The sequence below is a fragment of the Lactuca saligna genome, chromosome 1 (assembly GCF_052625555.1).
Source record: "Lactuca saligna cultivar CGN05327 chromosome 1, ASM5262555v1, whole genome shotgun sequence".
Classification (NCBI taxonomy): Eukaryota; Viridiplantae; Streptophyta; class Magnoliopsida; order Asterales; family Asteraceae; genus Lactuca; species Lactuca saligna.
This window is the reverse complement of record NC_136417.1, coordinates 146,399,880-146,417,673: the sequence shown is the minus strand read 5'-3', so window position 1 is coordinate 146,417,673 and position 17,794 is coordinate 146,399,880. Positions and strand designations below refer to the sequence as shown.

At 35.3% G+C, this 17,794-nt stretch overlaps 1 protein-coding gene across 1 annotated transcript; it reads left to right on the top strand.

Moving 5' to 3' along the window:
* The first annotated feature begins 12,934 nt into the window (after nt 1-12,934).
* On the top strand, nt 12,935-16,018 carry LOC145045241 (signal peptidase complex subunit 3B-like). Its single transcript, XM_078993587.1, has 6 exons — nt 12,935-13,202; nt 13,324-13,371; nt 13,980-14,042; nt 14,784-14,837; nt 15,357-15,443; nt 15,641-16,018. The coding sequence occupies exons 1-6, from the start codon at nt 13,077-13,079 to the stop codon at nt 15,764-15,766; spliced, it is 504 nt and encodes a 167-aa protein (XP_078849713.1). The 5' UTR covers nt 12,935-13,076; the 3' UTR covers nt 15,767-16,018.
* The last annotated feature ends 1,776 nt before the right edge of the window (nt 16,019-17,794 follow it).

The following is a 17,794-nucleotide window of genomic DNA, read 5'->3' as shown; positions in this document are numbered from 1 at the left end:
TTATCGAAATTTCTCGGCCGTCCCGTTAATATTGGAATTAAGGACAGAGTCCATACATCGAGGAAAAGTTAAGCCACGATTCTAGATATAGATTATTTAATGCAATCCGTAGATTCTTGTATATCTCCCTGCTCAACCTATTCGAGTGTCATACTGTCAGGCTAAATGGATTTTTCTAGGTCAAGATTTTTCAAGTCATTTAATTCCTTAAGTTCATCTATGCCTAGTCAAGTCCAAATTAAAACTTTTATGCCTACCAGTGCATCGAACACATAGTCTAGACAATTCAACTTTGATACCTTACACAAATTCAAATTACCTATTATCACCAAGTTTATATCACTTCCCAACACACATCTACAAAGCAAGGAAAACACACTATATTTTTGGGTTTTTCAAATTTTATGAAAAAAATAAAACATAAAAAAATATTTTTGGATTTTTGATTTTTTAAATTTTTTTGTTTTGTTTTTTTTTTTTTAATTTCTCCCCCTAAATTGTGCATGGAAGAGAATGAAAACTAAATGCGAAAATTTAAAATAACCTAAAAAACAAAAAATTAGTCCTCAAAGCATATCATTTTCAAAAATCCAACAAGAACATCGAATCGAGCTTTGTTAAAAGGTTTTGTGAACAAATCCGCCACATTATCAACAGTGGGAACTTGTTCCAACTTGATGAGCGACCCCTCAAATGCACTTTGATATCGATGTGCTTAGTTTTTGAGTGTTGGATAGGATTTTTAGTAATTTGAATTTCACCCTCATTATCACAAAAGATGGGGGGGGGGGGGTTTCTAGAAAATTCAAACTGTAATCCAGGAGCTGATGTTGTATCCAGATAACTTGAGAACAACAATTTGAAGCGGCTATGTATTCCGCCTCTGCTGTTGAGGTAGAGATGGTATGTTGTTTCTTGCACTGCCATGACACTAGTCTATCACCGAGAAATTGACATCCTCCAGACGTTGGTTTCCAGTCAAACTCACAGCCTCCATAATTACTGTCAGCAAAAGCATATAAATCAAATTCAAAAATTTTCGGATACCAAAGACCCAATTTTGGGTTTCCATTGAGGTATCAAAAGATTCTTTTGATAGCAATAAGATGTGAAAGTTTTGGATTAGCCTGATATCATACGCATTGACAAACCACGAACATGATGTTTGGCCTGCTTGTTGTTAAGTACATCAACGAGCCGATCATTGATCTGTAGTTAGTCTGATCTATACATTCGCCTTCAATATCTGGAGTCAACAGTGGTCTCTCAGCCATTGGAGTCAGTGCAGGTTTTGCATCTCAAAAACCAATCTTCTCAAGAAAATCTTCAACATACTTAGCTTGATGTAGCAGGATCCCAGCTGATTCTTGTTTGACCTGAAGCCCTAAAAACATGGCCATCTTCCCCAAGGAACTCATCTTGAACCTCTTCTTCATAACGTTTTTCGAAATCTTTGCACAGTTTTGAACTCGTTGACCCGAAAATGATATCATCGACATAGATTTGAACAAGAATTTGATCGGAACCAACATGCTTAATGAATAAGGTTTGATCAATTATCCCCCGAGAATAGTCATGCTCGAGAAAATGCTTTGTAAGAGTAGCATACCATGCCCTTGGAGCTTGGTGTAACCCATATAAAGCTCTATCCAACTTGTAGACGTGATTCGGAAATTTTGAATTGACAAACCAAGGAGGTTGATCAACATAAATCTCTTCCTTCACAGCACCATACAAGAAAGCAGTCTTGACATCCATCTAGTAAACCGTGAAGTTCATGTAAGAAGCATATGAAAGGAAGATGAGAATAGCCTCCAAGCGAGCTACCATAGCAATAACTTCGGTGTAGTCAAGACCCTCAATCTGACGAACAACCAATCGGGTCTTATTCTGCACAGTAACCCCTAAATCATCTTGATTATTTCGATATACCCAGCGCGTGTCGAGTGACTTCTTGCCCTTAGGTAATTCAACCAGCTTCCAAACCCCAAGCTTTTCAAATTTATTTAATTCTTCATGCACAACATCCATCCAGTTGGGCTCATTCAAAGCCATTTGAATATTCTTTGGCTCTATTTGAGATATGAAGCAAGAATAGAGACATGTATTTACATCTCCACTCCGACTTCACATTCTAACATCATCAACCAGCTGGCCAATGATGTTTTTAATTGGGTGATCTTGTTGAATTTTGGAAGGTAGCTCCTGGCTGATGTCATTGAGTGATATGGGAAGATTGTGAATATTGAAAAATCCATCATCTGCTGATTGACCCACCTCAGATGGTCTAGGATCATGAGAGGAATTAGCCACAAACTCGTTAGCAATCGGATTGGGATAGAGAAGTTTCATAAACGTTTGAGTATCAGCGGAAGCATATCTGAACATAACCTCTCTTTCATCAGGAGTAAGTGGAGTAGCATCAGCATCTGGATTGTTTTCTTTATTCTGAGAACTGGACAAATTACTTAGAGCAAATGAATCCAACTAAAGGAGTCTTAGATGACACCACCGATGGTCTGTAAATAACTTCTTCATCCTCATCTTCAATCACAGTCTTCGAGCCAGAACAGGAACCAGATAGATCATCTGAAAACACACTGAGCGATTTGAACAAAGATGTATAGTCAAACAGCCAATCTGGATCGACTCTAGAATCCATCTCGTTCTCCTCCAACTAGCGCATGTCGAAGGATTCCACGATTTGCTTTGTCTTCCTGTTGTAGACCTTATGCGCCGTACGAGCAGCATACCCCACAAAATAACAATCATCATCTTTGGCATTGAATTTTTGGTTGGAATCCAGATGAAGGAGGGTGCAAGGACATCCAAATATCCGGAAATGACTAACAAATGGTTTGTGACCATAAATAATTCCGTACGGGGTCTTCATCTAAGCTTTGTTGATCAATACACGATTTTGGACATAACTCGTCGTATTAATTGCCTCGGCCCAAAAGAAAAATGGAAGTTTGGAGTCACACAACATTGTCCTTGCAGTGTCTTTTAACGTTCGATTTCGCCGCTCAACAAAACCATTTTGTTGTGGTGTGTGAGCAGCACTAAATTGATGCACGATCCCTTTTCGACACAAAAATGATCAATGACAGCATTCTTGAACTCCGTCCCATTGTCAATTCTGAGCGCCTTCACCCGTTGGTTGGTATGGTTCTCTATCATCACAATAAACTTCTTAATCAAGTCAGCGACCCCAACTTTGTTGGATAGAAAGAAAACCCACATGAATCGCGAGAAGTCATCGACCACAACCAGACAATATGAATTTCTGTTGATGCTGAGAACGTTGACCGGCCCAAATTAGTCCATATGTAATAATTGGAGCACCTGGCTGATTGAATTGACCTGTTTGGGTAGATGTGGCTTTTTGTGATGTTTTCCTTGAACGCATGCCACACACTTTTCAAATGTGATAAAATCTTTGATAGGAATCCCACACACTATTTCATTTTTAGCAAGTCGATTCAAGTTCTTTATGTTGGCATGTCCGAGTCTTCGATGCCACAACATAGCATTGTTCTCTGCAACCTTTGAGAAAAGGCAAGTGACTTGTTCAGGAAGATTACTATTCATGTCAATGATTGTAACACTCATGTTTCTAGCCTAGTCATTTATATTGAGTTAATAGTCTAGGTTAACCTTTGTAACTCATTTTGAAGAAATGAAAAGGAATTATGTGAATATTATGTGAATTATGTGTTTTATGCTTAATTGTTAGTGTTTATTTAATTAAGAATAAAAATAAGCATCAAAATTAAAGTTTGAGATAAGCCCAATATCTTTACATAAAGTTTTAGTGCTCGAAACAAGGATTTCGGGGATATAAAGAATACCAAAATCTGATTTATAACGAAGAAGTTATGACCTGTCGAAGTTTCGCGACAAAACCGGCACGGTGCTGAATACCGTAAAAAGTGAGTTTTTGATAAACTACCATTTAGCCTTAATAATCTAAACAAAATTCGTAGTATTTGTCAAACCGAGAAGTTCGATAAAGAGAACGCCCAAATCTGACTTCGTATGAGGAAGTTATGATTTTTCGAAGTTTCAGCTTAGCAGTAGACAGTTAAAAACTCGAATTTTAGATCGAGCAATTTTTAGCCGACACAACCTAAATGAGAATTGAAGGTCTCGTCATTAGGAGCACAACGGTAAAAAGTCTGACGAAAACGGACGTCGGATGAAGAAGTTATGAAATTTTAACGAATTTCCGGTCCCGATCTATTAAAAAAATAATAATATAAAATTTAATTTCAAAATTAGCCAACAAAGTCTAAACGGAAGTTTAGAGCGTAATTTTAGCTACGCGTGCATATAAAGAACATCAAAAACGGAGCTCGTATGCGAAAGTTATGAATTTTAGAAGATTTTGGCACAAAATTCGAGAAATTTCGCATAGATAAGCTTCACCCGGAAGTGCCACGTGTCCTCGCTTCGCATGTGCCACGTATCCGGAACCTGCTGAGTCACCGAGCCACCTGGCAAGACGTGTTTCCTTCCCTCGCATGCGAGACTGCCCCGTGTCGCCCCGTGTCCTCTTCTGATTTGACCAAAGGGAGGCCCAAACCGAAGCTCGCAGCTGGACCGAGCCTCGCACCGCCTAGCCTCCGAACCTCGCATGTGGACCAGTAGACCGCGGTCTAATTAGAGGCCGACACCGAGCCCTTCGCACATGCTACCCTCGTGCGAGCCTTCCCTGCGAACCCTTGGATCTGCGACATGTGTCTTCTTCTTGACCGTCCGATCAGAAGCCTCGCCCTATAAATAGAAGGGTGCGAGACCTCCGGGGTAACTTTGAAAATTTGTCAATTTTAACCCCTAAACCCATATTTTCTTCATCTTAACATCCCGCAAAGCCCCGGTATCGATTGTAAAGCCCGGAATACTCCACGAAGTGCCTGAGAAGCCCATAAAATTTATCTTTTCGGTTTTGAAGCCCAACTTTTGCAAAGCCCGGTTTCTCAATAAAACTCCCGGTTTTATTAGAAACGATCGTTTTAGGAAACAAATTGTTGCCTGATTATCATCAAACCATTTGAGTGTATAGTCACTTTCATTTTACACATAGATATGAAGTATTTGCCTTATAATACGTGCTATGTGTAGATATATTAATTGTTTATTTGAGGTAACTGTTGAGTTGATGTTTTATACAAGTTTTAAAATGTATAAGTATTTTTATCTACAAATATGATGGGTAGAACATGGGTAGATAGTGATGTGTGATAAAATAAAATTGATGAGAGGCCTCGATGTGTTTTGAGATCCAGTCATCTAGCGGAGTTTTTGGATGACGACCACGGACTTTCTAGACAGTCCAGTGGGAAACATTAACAGGTTCGCAACCCGTAGGTGTTAATGAACTGAGAGTTCATTCACTATACTTCATCCCCCTCATGGTTTCCTTTAGGACATGTATGGCTGAGGAAACCCCTTAGCAGTAGTGTCCATCCCGATGATATTCTTTAGGCTATGTCCCTTGTGATAAGTGTTTAAGGACGTAAAGTAAGGATAACGGGAACGGGTAATCAGGGTTATTTTTGATTTATGAACTTAGTAAGTTTATTATTATTGTGGGTTGAAAACCCTATATGCTCACCAGGCTCCCAAGCCTGACCCACTCAGCTTTTTATGTTACAGGTAGTGGACCCCGAGCATGGTCGGAGCACGACGAGAGATTTTTGGATTATAGGCCAGTAGTTGTAAATAACTGTTGAAAGGCTTATAATGTCTTGTTTATGCTTTTGATCTGTATCGGAACATGACATCCCGAGATTTTAATATATATATGGAAAACATATACCTTCTTAATGAAGGGTTTTGATAAACTTTTATCATATTTTGTTTGGAGACCAATTCCGCAACATCTTTTAAAAAAAGATTTCTATGATTTTATTTTAAAAAACATAAATTAAATCGGTCTTTTCTGGCCGAGAAATTAAGGGATGTCACAATGATGTATGCATTGCTGTCCCGTCTGGGATAACAACACCTGGCTTCAGAATTAGACATTCTTTATCTGTGAAATGTGGTGAATAGCCCTTGTCACAGATATGAGAGACGCTTAACAAGCTGTGCTTTAACTCTGGCGCATAATTGACATTCTCGAAACTCATCACTCCATTAGAAACAGTTCCTTTTTGAGTGATTTTACCGTCATCTCCTCCCGCAAAGAAAACATATCCCCCATTAAAATTCTGAATGTTGTACAGTTAGGATATGTCTCCTGTCATGTGCCTGGAACAATCGCTGTCAACATACCAAGGTCTGGCGACATTCCTCTGCAGATGTTCCTGCACAATGAGTGAGATTTAGTTAGTTTTGGGAACCCAGGTGATTACAGCCCTGGGTTTATCCTTGATGTTCACAGGTTTATGATTTTGTTTTTGTAACTTTACATCAGATACGTTTTTAGAGGAAGACGATGATTGGGCAATTATAGATTTGGCACCCATTTATAGTTAGGTTTTGAAATATTTATAGGTGAATTAAGAACAGTTTTCTTCTTCTTTGAGCTCTTAGATTTTCGGCTACAAGTAGTCGAAGATCCAGACACACCCTTTGACGAAATTGACCTTGGCTCAGTATAGTCGATTTCGTCAAAGCACCTGTAGCAGTCTTAGATAAAACTTATTTGTTCGGTTTAGGATTTGCCCTTTTCCATTATTATGAATTTTCCAATCATCTTCACGAATATGAGATCTCTAAGACTTTCTAGTTAAAGACCTTCCTCGAGACTCATTTTCTTTCATCGGTGTTGAAAAATGCACAAACATTCGGATGGAACAATTTCGAGCAATATGACTGGCAGTACCACAGTTAAAACAAATTTATTTATTTTCAAAAGATTTGGTATTGCCTTTCACAGTTTTCACGCTTTTATTGACCTTCCTACTATCTCCACAAGAGCAGATGCATGATTTAGGTTGTGTGACAGGCATGGATGAAGTGGAAGTGCTAGTGATAGATTCAGATTTAATAGAATACACAAAAATAACGCCACAATTATCAAAAGTTATAATGTTTGACACCACACTATCACCAAGTAAAACATTAGTCTTAACATCAAAAACAATTTCATCATCTTTTGAAAAAGGAACACCAAATTTCGACACATAATTATTATCAGATTCAGTTCTTCCATTCCCCTGCTTTTCTTGGCTTACTGATGAATCTGCATCAGAAGTAGAAATGTTAGTATCTAAATTCTTAACACTACAATATGTTGCCTGTTCAGCAGTTGATTTACCATAAACCATAAATGGTTCATGATCAATCTCAGCTTTAGTCAATGGAGAAGCAATATAATTGTGATTGAAAGGGAAGGGACACTCTCATAACCTATTCCTACCTGTTTCTGGTCCTTCCATCTCATTTGGTGTTCAATTATTGTTGCAACCTTTTCACTTGACACATCGAATTTTTTAAAGTGAAATTCAACATTTGCAAAACGAGTCTTCAGGGTGTCAAGTTCAGCAGTTACAACATCAAAGTCCATTTTAAGATATCTATAATGAACACACTTGTCACTATAATCTGATTGCAATTTCTTATAATCATTTTTTTTGGCCTCTAACTGGTCTTTTAATGGTTTTTGGCCTTTTCTTAATTGCTATCCCTCATACTTAAGTTTCTCAATTTCTCTTCGCACTAAATCAACCTGTTCACGCAAGAAATTTATAGTTTTAATGCAATCAGGAGAACAAGAAACTTCACTGACCTTAGAATTTTCAGGCTCTGGTGTATTATTAATCATGAATGCAAACTAAAGATTCATCATCTCCTCCTTTGGATCTATCTCAGCTTCTCCTTGGGCACTATCGTTGATTTGAGAAAGATGCGTATTTTCAGGTCCTGAGATGTTCAGGGCTTGAATTTGATCATCCCAATCAAATGACTGCGCCACCACAACAAGATTTGCAGTTTGATTGTTGGTTGTTGCCGGCTGACACCATCGTCCTTTCATGATTTTCTCTTCTGTCATGCTTTGTGCAATCTCTGGCAAAGTGGCTAGGTTCATGACAGTTATAACAACAGAGCTTAGATTTGCTGAATCCCACTTTCTTCTCTGCGTTCACTCCCTAATAAGTCTTGCCAGTCTTCTTGGAGAACTGTTTTGCATGGAATACCGCCATAGCAATTTGTCAGGTTATATCCATTTCCTCTACATCTTCAGGGTGAATATGATCTAAGTCAGCAAATGACAACTGAAGAGGCAATTCACCTGCCACAAAAGCATTATAATAGTTAACAAGACCGGTTGCAAGAACCAATTTCTCTTCATTTTCTTTTGAAATAGGAATTTGGCAGGAGCTGGAACATTTGTCTTTGAAGAAGAAGCAACTTGCGGATATGGTTGGGAAGTATCAAATGAAGGTTGAGCAACAAAGGATGACTGATGAGGAACAAATGATGACTGAGGAGCAGCAAAGGGTGGAACTTGAGGATTGGTGAAAGATGAGAAAGCATTGTTTGACTGAATTCCAAGATTTACAGATGAATAAGAATTAATGTGATTAATCTCTCTTTGTTTATCATCATGATCACAAGCTTTAATGATGTCCATGATTTCATCCAAGCTAAGTCAATTAAGGTCTTTTGTTTTCTTGATGACAACTACATTCATATCCTAAGTTTTTGGAAGAGAGTTGAGTAACTTCTTGTTCACTTTTGACCTTGACTCAAAAACACCAGCTGAACTCATTTCAGTGGTGAGTGTGATGAAGTGTTGAAGCTGAGCTTCCAGAGTTTCTCCAAGGACATGATTAAACATGTTAAACTTTTGCCTCAACGTGTCTTGACGGCTCTGTTTCATGTCCTCATTTGCTTCATATACCTTTATTAGGGCTTCCCATAGAGCTTTAGCAGATTTGTATTCCTGAAAACCCTGGGCAATTTTAGGTGAAAGAGTCATAGTGAGGGTAGCAAGTTCTCTTTCCTGCTGTTCAATCTTGTCGAATTCTTCATTAATGTATTCTTTAATAGCTTTGTCGACAATTGTTTTATCCGAAAGTGTGGTAGTGATTGTGATGGGGCCCTTCAAGATACATCTCCAAATTTTGAAATCTTTCATTTTGATGTATTTCTCCATGCGATACTTCCATTCTGGAAACCTCTCAGCAGACATCAGACGGGGTATGCGAGTGGTAGTACCTATGACAGAGTCAAGTTCATGATGAGAATTTTGTGAATCCATTTTTTTTAATTTTCTAATCTTAGTTAATTAATTCAAATTATTAAATTTAAGAACTGAAAACTAAGCGTGTTTACAGCTAAGAGTTTACGGCTGGAAGCTTGAATACGGCTGGGTCGTTTACGACCGGAAGCTAGTATATGGCTGGAGGTGTTTACGGCCGGAAGCTTGTTTACGGCCCTAAATGAGTTTTCAGTCTGAATAGTTTGCTATCTTCACAGATTAACTGTTTACCGTCGTAGAGAGAGTTTATGGCCGTACTCCCTTCAACATTGTAAACCGAAAACTTCCAGAAAAAGGTAAAACACAAGATTTTCCAGCAAATTAAATCCCATTAGCTATGAAAACGTAGAATCACACCTTGAATTGTGAAGAACCTGAAGATCGTTTTAACCGAGAACATGATTGTGGTTTGTTTTGACACCGAATGGCTCTGATACCAATTGTAAGGTCCTAAAACTGAGAATCCAAACAGTGATTAAACAAATACCAATTGATCAAACTAAGAATGTAGTAGAAGACAGATTAATCCAAGCATACACACATTTTATATTAAATAAACGTCCGATACACATTGGGGCCGTAAACTAATAGACACTCTGTGATTCGCCAACAACCTGACAAGACACTAACAAGCCCTATATATAGGGGAAGTTGGCCGTAAACAGGTTTACGGCCGTACACACTAGCTCATCTGTAAACTCTTACAAAACAAGTAAAACATGACCAAGAACTTAACAAGACTTATACAAATGATTGCCTATACCAAACCACAAAATAATAACCTATCACGCCATCTCGTTGCGGAATGCACCCAACCTCTCATCAAGTATCTCCAAGATGCCCTTCTTGACCGTACCTAAGATCACGGGAGTCTGTTCTAAAATACTGCGCGTGACCTCAGATGAAATGAACCCTCTCATTTGCTCATCGAGATGCCCGACTCTAGAGCCCGAGCCTGATCCTTCACTAGCGCTAGAGCTGCCAACTGGCCTAGTACGTAGTGTCACCATACTGAAAATACACCATAACAAACATCAGTATACTCGTCATAACTCGAGGGATCACACATACTACAAGTTCCCTAGGTTCATCTCATCATACCTTCCACTTCTATCCGTACTTTCCTTAAGAACTGCCTTGACTCCACCAAGTCCCTTCTACTACTACTGCTTATTGTGCTAATCTTATCTTAGGCTTGCACTAGGGTAATGTTTGACCTACTCTCTGCCATCAGCTGCATAAGAAGTCCTTGCTATCTCCCCCTAACTAGCTTGCGAATACCATTACATATCACTAAGATCAGATAATTCTTCGAATGAGCGATCCTACCCTACAACGGTTAGACTCAGACAAGAGTTGCGAAATAGAGCTAAACCCAACCTTCTGAAATTATTTAGTCCTTGTAATATGTAACTTAACGTATTCATTTACTACTTAGTTAAAGACAACTAGGACTCCTAAAAGCACAAAGCAAGCATCATTTGAGCATTAAGTAACCATAATCAAGCATATCATATTCAGGTCATCATATTATCGACTAATCAATACTAGCATATAGTTCAATAAGCTCATATAACAGACATATAAGGCATCATTCCTAGATCCCTAGCCCTAAACTAGCATGGAGTTCTCATACACATATACAGACATACGAGGCATCATTCATAGATCATTAGTCCTAATCTAGCATGCAGTTCTCATAATCATAACATAACAACTTGTATAGGTGATTTGGGAGAACTTACTTGAGCACGACTGATTGCATGCACCACACCCTTTTCTCTTTTCAAAATCCTTTTTATAAAAATGGTTTTCTTTTAAAATTTTATACGAAGTCCTTAGTTTGAGCACGACTGTTACCTCGTGAGGTGCTTTCCTCACATTTTCTTTTCTTTTCTTTTTTGTTTTTATAATATATAACTATATGCAAACTAAAAAATTATAAAAATATATAAAATCTTATGGTTTTTAATTTTTTATAAATAAAATAAAATATAAATATAAAAGAGGTTTTGAAAAATAAAAAATAAAATAATAAAATGTGAATATTTTGAGGATTCTAAAGAGCGTGAGGTAAATGAAATGCTAAAAAGGAGGAAGTAGTAAAATGATGACAAAATTGCAAAAATGGTCCCCGTAGTTGGCAATATTCTGTGGTTTTTGTCCAAAAAGATTTGTTGGTGCACCGATGGTCCAAAATTGGATTTTTGTTGTATTTTTTTTGGTCCCTATCAACTTAAAAAGACTATTATACCCCTTATTTTTATTTATTTTTTTTGTTAATATTTTTAATTAATTAAAAATACAATATTACACCTCCCCATTGTTTTTTAAGACCGACAATGTGTTTCCTTTGAATTTCACCGACAACATATCACCCCGTTCCTGAGTTCATTTTAAGGAGAGAAAAGAAAGAAAATAGGTGGAAATGAGAGGAAAATAAAAGAAATTGGTGTTTTCGAGTTTCATTAAAGGAAGAAAGTGGAAGGAAATGGGAGAATCACTTTCCCTCCTAACTTTGCTTCTGATTTTGAAGGATTTGGAAAGAAAGAATAAAATGTTTAATTTTCCTTCCACTCCTCTCCAACTCGGGAACACAAAAGACGAATTTTGTTTCATTTCTTTTATTTTATTTTCGCTCCTTACTTTCTTTTCTCTTCTCTTCTTTTCTTTGCTACAACTCGGGAACGGAGTGATATTTCTCTCAAGGAATTCTCCCGCTGTTCTATCTCTTCTTCTCTCTCAAGTTCTGCTTCTGCTTCTGAAACAAACCCTAAATTTCCTAGAGCAAACCCTAAATTGCACCAACATCACCTAAATCAAAACGGAATGAAAACCAATTTTAGCTAAATTGCCTGGAACAAACCATCTGCATCGTTGCTTGAGTTGTGTGTGCTTGTGTGGTAGAAATAAGGCAGCCGACAACAGAAACGTCCAAGAGAGAGAGCAGTCCATAACTATGGAGATGGTTTTGTTCGTAACCGGCATTGCCGTTGATAACGATGATGTTAACGTAGAAGTTGGCGGATGTTATGGCGATGATGTTCACCCAAATACTATTGCCTAAAGCCCACTTTCTAAACCTTGCTACTTCTCCTTTCGTTTAACTTCGTGAGGTAATTGATTTCTACAAGTGTTTTTGATTTGTGGATCCGGAGGGGTATGATTTTTTGACCTAGAAACATTTTCAGGATTTAATATTGGTCGCAGGTACAAAGTTTGTTCTTGATTTTTGTGTTTTGTTTTACTTTTCGTTTGTTTTGATTTTCATGATGATTCAGTTTTATTTGATTTGGGATGAAAAGTTCATGGTTGTCGGAGATGAAACCTGAAAAAAAAAAAAAAAAATATGGTCACAAGCAAGAAAAAGTTAGGATGACGATGGTAGTGTCTGGTAGGGGGTCGGGTGGAATGGGGTGCAGGTAGGGTGGGCGGGAGATTTTTTTTGTATGTTTAATTAAAGTAATAAGAAAATAATTAAAAGAAATATATATATCAAACGGCATATTCATCATTTCAGATTGGATATGGACTAAATCCAAAAACAAATACCAACTATAGGAACCAAATACCAACTATAGTATCCAAAATTGGACTTTTCAGTACAGAACTTTGCCACCATAGGACCATTTTTGCAATTTTGTCTTAAAATGAAATGGCTTTGGAAGAATAAAATTGACAAATAAAAGGAGGAAGTTGTAAAAAAGTAGAAAGGGAAAAGGAAAGAAAGCTGAAAACGGCGGAGGTCTCCGAAGTCCAGGAACATCGGTTACTATTTCTCCAGCGGTACTACCAGAATCCCTAATCGGAATTTGCAGAAGCTCTGAGAGCAATTAGCAAAGCATCAGGATCGACATTGAAGATGCATTCCTTCGGATACAGAGCCAACGCTTTGCTGACTTTCGCCGTTACAATACTCGCAGTAATGTGCGCCATCGCTTCCGTCTCCGACAATTTCAACTCTCCCTCTCCCACCTCACAAGTCCAGGTCTCTCTCTCTCTCTCTCTCTCTATGTATGTATGTATGCTCGTAAAGTAACGATCTGTGTTTATATGTGATTTGTTTGGGTTTTTGAGGGAATTGATTGGTTTGATTTTCTGGGGTTTAGGTTTTGAACATCAATTGGTTCCGGAATAAGCCAGATGGCGATGACGAGGTAGCTGATTCTCATTCTTCGTATATTCCTTTATGTGTTATTTGTTTTTAAATTAATTTAATCTACTCTCTCCTTCCCCAAAAAAGGTCAGCTTTGGTTCTGAAAATTCAACCCCTGTCTTCTTTTTTTCGAAATTGATGCAGATACTATTAGTTTTATAGCTAAAAATGTTGTTGATTTTATAGTTTTCTAGTGTGGTGAGAACAATTTTGAATGCTGCAAAACATGATGCATGCAAATTCCAATCCCGCTATTGGTTGCAACTTGAAAATGAGTATGGAATTGAACTCCGTTGGAGTTCAAAAGAATCCATTACTGGATGGATTTCGAAATTTCATCCTCAAAAGAATCCTCAAACCACATTATATGTTCTTTCTAAGGATAAGATTATCATTTCATTGCAAGATTATCAGTTTTTCTTCCTTTTGCCTAGTATTTTTGCTGTTAGCTATCGATATTCCATATGCTATTTTGCTGTTTTCTATTGTATAAGGTAGAATCAATCTTGTATGAGCTTCATTGTTGTAATTCCTCTGTATGTTATAAAACTTGCAATCCAAAATTGTTGAATAGTTTGCAATGATGTACATGTTCCCTCTTTTCTACAGCTCAGCATGACAATGAATATATCAGCAGATCTACAGTCATTGTTTACATGGAATACAAAACAGGTTGGAAAAAAAAATCAATTGTTTTTTTTTTTTTTTTTCTTTACTTAAAAAGTTAAAAGTGATATTATTATTATATGGGCACTTGAGCTTTCAAATATATGTTTGACAATATCTCTTTTTGTTGCTCAAACGTTTAAGTAGAATAAGTTAGTGCATTCCGTTTTTTTAATAAGAACTTACAAAAGTAGAAAACGTATTTGACAAGATAATTTTTTTTTTCAGTTTTTCATAATATTTTGTTTATATGATTTTCACTCCTTGCAATCATTTTCCAGATTCTTATAATTTAGTTTTATGCACAAATGTTTCAGTTTTAAAGTTTGTATCCTAACTATTATGCTGTGATTAAATATGATTGGCTTTATATCATATAGCTTTTATTTAAATTATCCATAAGTTGATGGGTTTTTGCTATCCACAATTTTGGTTAAATTACTTTTAATAGCAACCAATTTTCTATGTTGTTGCATTTTATGAAACAAACTATTTATAATTCTATTAATTTAAGGGTAATCAAGTATGAATACACTATAAAGGTAGAAAAAATAGTTTGTGACCTTGCAAAAGAAGACTTTACCTTAAAGTTTTCATTCAGAACACGTATAAAACCATCATTTTTCATTAAACAATAATCCCAGATAGGGGATAAAATAGTCATTTACTGTCTTTTAGATTGTTCATTTATCACACAAAAAGAAACAACAATTTTCATCTAACAAATCATATGGCTTGTGTTTGTAGATTTTTGTCTTTTTAGCAGCAGAGTATGAAACCCCACAGAATTCTCTAAATCAGGTAAATTTGTTTTTCTCCAACCATAATATGTTCATGAAGTTATAATTATATTAAAAATTCTTTAGGATTATCATTTTAAGGGTTTTAAATGGTGTTCTAAAATCAAACTACATAAAAAGAAACATAAAACTCTGCTAATGTAAATATTAAATAATCTAATGTTACTAAAGGACAAAAACGTAATTTACGATTGAAAACTCCCTGTTTCTATTGTTTTTCCCACCAAGTGCTTGTGATGTATGCATAAATGGTGTTGAAAAAAATATTTGAAAAAAAACCACGAATTGGAAGGAAAAAATAAATGAGGGCAAATTTGTAAATTGTTATGAGTTATGTCTTGTCTCCATTACAAAGAGAACGAAAATATACTTTATTTGTATGGCAATCCTTAATAGAAAAATGTTGCATTTCTTTTGGACAGTGAGGGGTATTGTAGTTAAATTTGATTCAAGTTTCTCTTGAGGGTATTTCTGTCTTTAGTTAAATTCCCATAATAAAAATCATTAATTAATTTGATAGGTATCCTTGTGGGATGGTATCATTCCTGCGAAAGAGCATGCAAGATTCTACATCCATACAACTAACAAATACCGTTTCGTTGATCAAGTAAGTGTTTTTACCACTTTACCCTTATCAATCTTTGACTTAATGGACTTAATATGATTTTTTTTTTACATCATTATATCAAAAAAAACATTACATTTTCATTATGTTATTTAAACGCATTGTAACTTTGAAAAAATCAATTGAAACGAAAGTACATTGCTATTTCTTACATTTAATAACTCCATTTTAATATTTAGGGAAGTAACCTTCGGGAAAGAGATTTCAACATGACATTGCATTGGCATGTAATGCCAAAAACCGGGAAGATGTTTGCTGATAAAATAGTCATGACAGGTTTTCGTTTGCCTAAGTCATATAGATGATTACATTACATTCAATAATAGGTGTAATTGAAGCCCTCCTACTCAAGGGTATATTTGGTATAAACTAAAAGAGTAAAAAAGCCATTTTAAAACAAAAAAACTTACATTAATGTAAGATATATGATAAGTGTTTTTCTTGTGATGCATGAAGAGCAACTTACTAGAAAAAGTCAAGGAAACGAGGCTTATCTATAAAACTTTAACTTTTTATAACATTTTCTTTATATAGTTTTGTAGTTTCGTTTTTCTAAATATGTCTTTATTTTCTATATACAAGAGACTATATATATATATATATATATATATATATATATATATATATATATATATATATATATATATATATATATATATATATATATATATATATATATATATATAGATGTTCAGGTTCATTTGAGACCATTTTAATTTTGTGAGACCGTGAGACCAAATCTAAAAATAATTTTAAAATGCAAAATAAATGGAAAAATCCAAAAATTCTTTTTTTAAATATTATTTTCGGAACTTGAATTAACTAAAAAAAATAAAAAATAAATAAAAAAAAATCCTTTTTTTTTTGAAAAATACGTGAAATATTCTAAATAGAATATTACAATGTACATATTCTAAAAATAATTTTAAAATGCAAAATAAATGGAAAAATCAAAAATTTATTTTTGGAACTTGAATTAACAAAAAAAAAAATAAAAAAAATGCATCTCTCGGTAGGCCGTCTCACTAATTGAATGAACAATGTTATTGTTCATGTTTGTTCATTTATTAAATAAATGAACAGAAACGAACTTTCCGTCAATGGTTTACGAATAGTTCGCTGAGTGTTCAATTCATTTATAGCCCTGTCTAGTTCATATGCTTGTATAATGGGCGTCTAATGGTCTAGGTGCAAAATTCCACATATAATGAATACTGCAGATTACTATTAATGTTTCGTGATTGATCTACCACATGGGCTCTAACATGAATCGCTTAATGCGAAACGCTCAAATAATGGATAATGTTACCATTTTTTACATAAGGGTGCATATGAACTCATTCCATGATCAATGGACTACTGACATGATATCACTTTATTATTGACTTTCACAAATAATTCAATTGCGTAAGATCCGATTATAAAACCGTGGTTTTTGACTCAACCATATTTTTTTTACCTCGTATTGCAATCAACGGTGGAGCTAATAAGGGGGTAGGTGGGTGTGAACCCCCCATGCCTCCAATCAATCGATATATTTGGACCACAAGAAATTATATTTAAAGTACACCATTCATTTTGATTCACTTTTATTATACCATTAATATCTTTTAAGTATTTTTTTAATTCTAAAATCTTGTCTCAAATAGTGTTTGAAGGTGCAAACATTCTATCACCAAATTATTTGCCATCTAAACATTAAACATGGTTTTATAATGTGAAATGTAAACATCTTAGTTCTCCAACCCGGTACTTTATCACGGCTTCAACATGAACTAACGTATCTTATTCATGTTGTATTGTGCGATTCAAAACAATAGATATAGTAAGGGTGAAGTGCGATAAGGATTCATCTCAATCAAAATCAACATGGCCCAAGTATGGAAAAATAGTTTTTACAAGATGTTTTTGGGCCATTATGGTAAATAGTACAAAAGTCACTAAATTTTTATTTTCTTTTTCTGAGTTTAACACCTAGTTTTTTTTTTTTTTTTTTTTTTTTTTTTTTTTTTTTTTTTTTTTTTTCACAATTAAGTTATGTTTTCAATTTGTTGCAATTCTGACAAGTCGATCAGTTTGCTTCATGTCATCCAGTTGTCACTACTGACGTGATATGATGAAGTATTAGAAACGAAAAAAGTTGTCCCAAAAGTTATGCTTTCATTTTTTTTATTTTTTTTTATTTTTTTTGTTTTTGCGATTTTGATGCTAAGTTGTCAATAATTTTCAATTTTGACACTAAGTTTTCGATTTTCTCCAATTTTCAACATAAATGAAATATGCAAAAGACATAATTGCTCTATTTACCTTATAATATAATAAAATATATGTAC

Excerpts from the sequence above, each read along its gene's own strand:
- LOC145045241 (XM_078993587.1), top strand. The coding sequence starts at position 13,077 with ATGCATTCCTTCGGATACAGAGCCAACGCTTTGCTGACTTTCGCCGTT. Across the intron at positions 13,203-13,323 it reads CTCCCACCTCACAAGTCCAG|GTTTTGAACATCAATTGGTT; the intron begins GTCTCTCTCTCT and ends TCTGGGGTTTAG. Across the intron at positions 13,372-13,979 it reads AGCCAGATGGCGATGACGAG|CTCAGCATGACAATGAATAT; the intron begins GTAGCTGATTCT and ends TCTTTTCTACAG.